The sequence below is a fragment of the Otolemur garnettii genome, unplaced genomic scaffold, assembly GCF_000181295.1.
Source record: "Otolemur garnettii isolate 467f Iridium unplaced genomic scaffold, OtoGar3 scaffold00048, whole genome shotgun sequence".
Taxonomy (NCBI): Eukaryota; Metazoa; Chordata; class Mammalia; order Primates; family Galagidae; genus Otolemur; species Otolemur garnettii.
Window position 1 is genome coordinate 11,861,235 of NW_003852443.1, and position 6,132 is coordinate 11,867,366.

The window sequence follows — 6,132 nt, forward strand, 5'->3', positions numbered from 1 at the left end:
TAAATAAATAAACAGAAAAATCCTGGAGGAGAGGTGACAGTGAGTTTCTCCCTAGCCTGAGAAAAGGCTTTAGTCAATGTTGTGAAATTTTGTGCAAGCAGCAGTAAAAACCTTGTTTCTTCTGGCAGTGGGAAGTGAAGGGGTAATCCCATAAAGGAAAGAGTCAAAGAGTCAAATTCTGGGTTAAAAAACTGCCCAAATCTCAAAATCTGTATAGTGGTTCCTGTGACCTTTCGGCAGAACAGCAACTGGCATACACACATAGGGTGAAACTCCATAAGACCAAACAAACTTTACAGAAAGAGAAATTTTAAGTTTTTAAAAGTTCATAAAGCTTAACATTAGGCCGAGAATGTTTCAATTTCCAAACATCTAGAGCAGGAAGACCTTATTTAGCACACAGGGCATTCAGTGGAGGTCCCAGTGGGATTACATGCCTTAGTTAAACTAGCCCTAGAGTAACATTTACTCTAGAGCTAGAAAAGCTTAAAAACAGGCTCAAAAGGGATGAAACTGTTCTGTAAGTAACTTAACTGCTAAAACAAAGTCCAACACTTTAAAGATATATAACTAAATTCAGCATTCAACAAATGAAATCACAATGCCCATCATTCAACCAAAGATTACCAGGCATATGAAAAAGCAGGAAAATGCAAACCAAAACCAAAAGAAAAATTAAGTCAACAAGAAAAGACCTAGAAATTATAGAGATGATGGAGTTAACAGGCAAGAATGCTAAAACAACTACAACAGAACCTCCATAGTTGACCACCTGCCCACGTTGACCATCTCCTTGAGTTGACCCAACTTTCATAGACCAGACATGCATCACATGTACTAAGGCATAATTCCTTATGTTGACCATTTCTGTACATTGACTGGTGTGTTATAATCCCTTGGGTAGTCAACATACAGAGGTTCTACTATATTATAAATATGCTGAATATGCTCAAAGATTAAAAAAAAAACCTGAAGGGGCTTGGTGCCCATAGCACAGTGGTTATGGTGCCAGCAACATAACACCAAGGGTGGCAGGTTCGAACCCAGCCTGGGCCAGCTAAACAACTGCAACAAAAAATAGCTGGGTGTTGTGGCAGGCCCCTGTAGTCCCAGCTAATTGGAAGGCGAAGGCAAGAGAATCGCTTAAGCCCAAGAGTTTGAGGTTGCTGTGAGCTGTGACACCATGGCACTCTACTGAGGGTGACATAGTGAGACTCTGTCTCAAAAAAAAAAAAAATCTTGAAGGTAATGAATAAATGCAAGTTATACAGAAAGAACCGAAGGGGATTGGCAAAGATAAAAAATGTAATATCTGAAATAAAAATACTGCTAGATGAGATTAACAGTAGATTGAATAATGTAGAAGAAAATAGCACTAAACTGGAGGATATAACTAGAAACGATCACTGTAGACATAGTAACTGCATCCTTTCATCTGAACCTCAATTCAACTTAAATGTTTTTGATGGTAGTTACATGCTGATTCATCAAGGAGATTTCTAATTTGGGTGGGAAATTTGAGTAAAATAAAATATCTGTCCTAACAAATATTCACACAGTGAGTACAGATATATAGGTACACTGGGATCTTGTGTGGTTTACTGGTTCCCAACCAGTGTTTGTTTCTTGGCACTGAAATACATGTGGCTCAGAGTTCAATCTCTCCCAAGAGACTACTGATCCATAACCTAAGGCAGCAGGAAGCTCAATTCCAAGCTAAAAACTAAAATTCTGGGCAGGTAGTAGAGCAGCATTTTCAGACTCATAGCCTTAATTAGAAGTCCAGTTCCTGCTCCCCAAATGGAACATTCACCTAGACACCTACATTCTCATAAAGGCTAACACTCTAGCCCCTGAAGCTTTTATCTGGGCCATTATCTCCCCTTGACACAGAGATGAGGAGAAGTGTGTAGGGAGAAGACATCTCAAATTTTGCTATTATAATGGGTCCTCTCTTCATTTTTGGTATCTGGTGAATTCCTCTTCTTACATTTGAACTTAGCTTATATGTCTTTGAACTTAAAGACATATATAGATATGTCTTTAATGTTAAATATTTTATGCAACATTTCTAAAGTTTTGGAGAGAAAAGAGGAATTCCTATATCTGTTCAGTTTTTCATTTCTTTTTTTGAGACAGAGTCTCATTATGTTGCCCTTGGTAGAGTGCTGTGGCTCACAGCTCACAGCAACCTCTAACTCTTGGGCTTAAGCAATTTTCTTGCCTCAGTCTCCCAAATAGCTGGGACTACAGGCACCTGACAAAACGCCTGGTTTTTTTTTTCTGTTGTTGCAGTTGTCATTGTTTAGCAGACCCAGGCCGGGTTTGAACCCAACAGCCTCCGTGTTTGTGGCTGGTGCCCTAACTGCTGAGCTACGGGCACTGAGCCCAGTTTGTCTTCTTGGGTGGAAGTTCTAGAGACAACTTTTGTAATAATTAAATAACCAATAAGAGTATTATCAAGAGAGAATAAAAGCAGCAGCAAGAGTCAAAGAAGCCTGTCTCCATGTTCCAATTAATTCTGAGAAGAAAAGTGATCCCAATTTTATTTTAAGAATATTAGCAGGAGGCTCAGCATCTGTACACAGTGGTTAGGGCGCCGGCCACATACACCCAGGCTGGTGGATTCAAACCCAGCCTGAGCCAGCTAAACAACAACAATAACTACAACAACAAAAAATGACTGGGTGTTGTGGCAGGCACTTGTAGTCCCAGCTACTTGGGAGGCTGAGGCAAGAGACTCACTTAAGCCCAAGAGTTTGAGGTTGCTGTGAGCTGTGATACCAAAGCACTCTACTGAGGGTGACATAAGGAGACTCTGTCTCAAAAAAAAAAAAAGAAAAGAAAAGAATATTAACAGGAGATTTGTTCAAAAAGGTTCTGAGAATTGAGAATCTGAACTTGACCTTAAAAAGAATCATTACTGAATGGGCATAGTGGCTCACGCCTATAATATTAACACTCTGAGAGGCTGAGATGGTTGGATTGCTTGAACTTAGGAGTTCGAGACCAGCCTGAGCAAGAGTGAGACCCTGTCTCTAAAAATAGCTGGGCATTATGGTGGGATCTCTAATCCCAGCTACTTGGGAAGCTGAGGTAAGAGGATCAGTTGGGCCTAAGACTTTGAGGTTACTATGAGCTGTGATGCCATAGCACTCTACTGAGGGCAACACAGTGAGATTCTATCTCAATAAATAAATAAAAAAGCTCTTTCTGCTGCCATCTTGGTTCCGCGTTCCCTGCACAACATGCCTGGTGAAGCCACAGAAACCGTCCCTGCTACGGAGCAGGAGCTGCCACAGCCTCAGGCTGAAACAGGGTCTGGAACAGAATCTGACAGTAATGAATCAGTACAGAGCTAGAGGAACAAGATTCCACACAGGCAACCACACAGCAAGCGCAGCTGGCAGCGGCAGCTGAAATCTATGAAGAACCAGTCAGTAAAGCAAAACAGTCAGAATGAAAAGAAGGCACGGAAGACTATGTCCAAACTGGGTCTTCGACAAGTTACAGGGGTTACTAGAGTCACTATCTGGAAATCTAAGAACATCCTCTTTGTCATCACAAAACCAGATGTCTATAAGAGCCCAGCTTCAGATACCTATATAGTTTTTGGTGAAGCCAAGATCGAGGATTTATCTCAGCAGGCACAGCCAGCAGCTGCTGAGAAATTCAAAGTTCAAGGTGAAGCGGTATCAAACATTCAAGAAAACACACAGACTCCAACTGTACAAGAAGAGAATGAGGAGGAAGAGGCTGATGAGACAGGTGTGGAAGTTAAGGACATAGAATTGGTCATGTCACAAGCAAACTTGTCCAGAGCAAAGGCAGTCCGAGCTCTGAAGAACAACAGTAATGATATTGTAAATGCTATTATGGAAATAACAATGTAACCATCAAAAAAATGAGGACTTTTTTGGTGTTTCAAAAGAGTAACTGCAGTTTGGTTTGAAATTTGTACTGTTTCTATCATTAATAAAGTTCTGGCTTCTTGTTGGATGAATTAAAAAATAAATAAATAAAAAAGAATCATTACCCTCTCACAATTGTATAATACATCACTTACCTCAAGAAATAGCTTATGATAAATATCACTATAAATAGCACAGTATTTCCAGTTTTAATAAAACTGTATGTTTACTAAGTATAATTCCTTAAAACAAATTTTATCATTCCCACATTATATCTACATAAAATGTAATCTGTCTTCTGATATTATTTAAATGATAAAATTACCTGTGTGTTTATTGAGAAGCTTGTAGCCCTCACAGTATCTTCCTGATGAAGTCATCATCTTGGCTGTGTCAAGGTAAGAGTATGTTGCAGCAAAATCAAACTCTTTTTTACCATCCCACCAACCTTTCTGTTTAGCATAGTTTCTCATGTCTGGGTGTTCCCGATCAATCTTGGTTGTTATAGAAAGCTGATTCGAAATATTACGAACTCCCTCTGTTTTCAAAGAAAAGTGAAGAAAGAGGAAAAGTCATATTTAACATAAAGTACCTGTCTGTAATTGTGATAATCATATTTAAATGTAAATATAAACTATGTGCAGCTATTACATATTCAAAAAGTAAATTACTTTTTAAAATCAAACTTTTTTTTTTTTTTTTGAGACGGAGCCTCAAGCTATCCCCCTGGGTAGAGTGCCATGGCATCAAGCTCACAGCAACCTCCAACTCCTGGGCTCAAGCGAGTCTCCTGCCTCAGCCTCCCAAGTAGCTGGGACTACAGGCGCCCGCCACAACGCCTGGCCATTTTTTGGTTGTAGCCATAATTGTTGTTTGGCGGGTCCGGGCTGGGGATTCGAACCCGCCACCTTGGGTGTATGTGGCTGGCGCCTTAGCCGCTTGAGCCACAGGCGCCGAGCCAAAAAATCAAACTTTTTGAGATAATTGTAGAGTCACACACAATTATAAAAAACAACAGAGCATATCCTTTATTTCCTTTCTCCCAATTGTAACATCTTGCAAAACTACAGTGTAATATCATGACTAGAATACTAGTATTGAAACAGTCAAGCTGAAGAACACTTTCATTGCCACAAAGATCCTTCATGTTGCCCTTTTATAGCCACACCCGCTTATCTTCTACCCCCAATCCTTCATTAATCCTAGGTAACCACTATTCTGTTCTCCACTTCCTTCTTTCTTTCTTTCTTTCTTTTTTATTTTATTAAGACAGAGTCTCACTTTGTTGCCTTCGGTAGAGTGCCATGGCATCATAGCTCACAGCAATCTCAAACTCTTGGGCTTAAGCTATTCTCTTGCCTCAGCCTCCCAAATAGCTGGGACTACAGGCACTGGCCTCAAGGCCAGGCTATTTTTTGTTTGTTTGTTTTAGCAGGCCCAGGCTGGGTTCGAATCCACCAGCCCTGGCAGCCCTGGTGACTGTGGCCAGTGCCTTGCCCACTGAGCACTGCCTGTTCTCCATTTCTATTAAATGTCATTTCAAGGATGTTATATAAATGCAACAGTACAATATGTAAACTTGTGGCTATTTTTTACTCAGCACAACTCTCTGAGGATTCATCTAGGTTACTGTATATATTAACAGTTCATTCCTTTTTAGTGCTGAGTAGTATTCCAAGATATGAATATATTATAAAGTTTGCTTAATCATTCCCAAGTTAAAGGATATGTGAATTGTTTTCTTTTTTTGGCTACCATGGGAAAGATGGTGGAACCTAAATATTTGTGGATGAATTCTTGCATAAATACATGTCAGTTTTTTTTATTTCTCTGCAATAAGCATAATACATGTTGCTAGATCATACAGTAATTGCAGTTTTTATTTATTTTATGTATTTTATTTTTTTAAGAGACAGAGTCTCACTTTATCACCCTTGGTAGAGTGCTGTGGAATCACAGCTCACAGCAACCTCCAACTCCTGGGCTTAGGCAATTCTCTTGCCTCAGTCTCCCGAGCAGCTGGGACTACAGGCACCCACCACAAGTTGGCCCAGCTATTTTTTTGTTGCAGTTTGGCTGGGGCTGGGTTTGAACCCGCCACCCTCGGTATATGGGGCTGGCACTTTACCCACTGAGCCACAGGCACTGCCCTATTTTTATTTTTTTATTTTTTTGAGATAGAGTCTCAAGCTGTCACCCTGGGTAGAGTGCTGTGGCATCA

At 40.2% G+C, this 6,132-nt stretch overlaps 1 protein-coding gene and 1 pseudogene across 2 annotated transcripts in view; one reads left to right on the forward strand and one right to left on the reverse strand.

The window, feature by feature from the left end:
- Nucleotides 1-6,132, reverse strand: part of SCRN3 (secernin 3) — a 31,017-nt gene that overhangs the window by 17,475 nt on the left and 7,410 nt on the right. Inside the window, exon 5 of the mRNA XM_023514165.1 lies at nucleotides 4,237-4,449. Within this exon, the coding sequence (XP_023369933.1) occupies nucleotides 4,237-4,449 (213 nt within the window). The remainder of the gene's footprint in view (nucleotides 1-4,236; nucleotides 4,450-6,132) is intronic.
- Nucleotides 3,213-4,015, forward strand: LOC100941458 (annotated as a pseudogene). The gene has a single exon (XR_153758.2). The product of XR_153758.2 is annotated as a nascent polypeptide-associated complex subunit alpha pseudogene (transcript).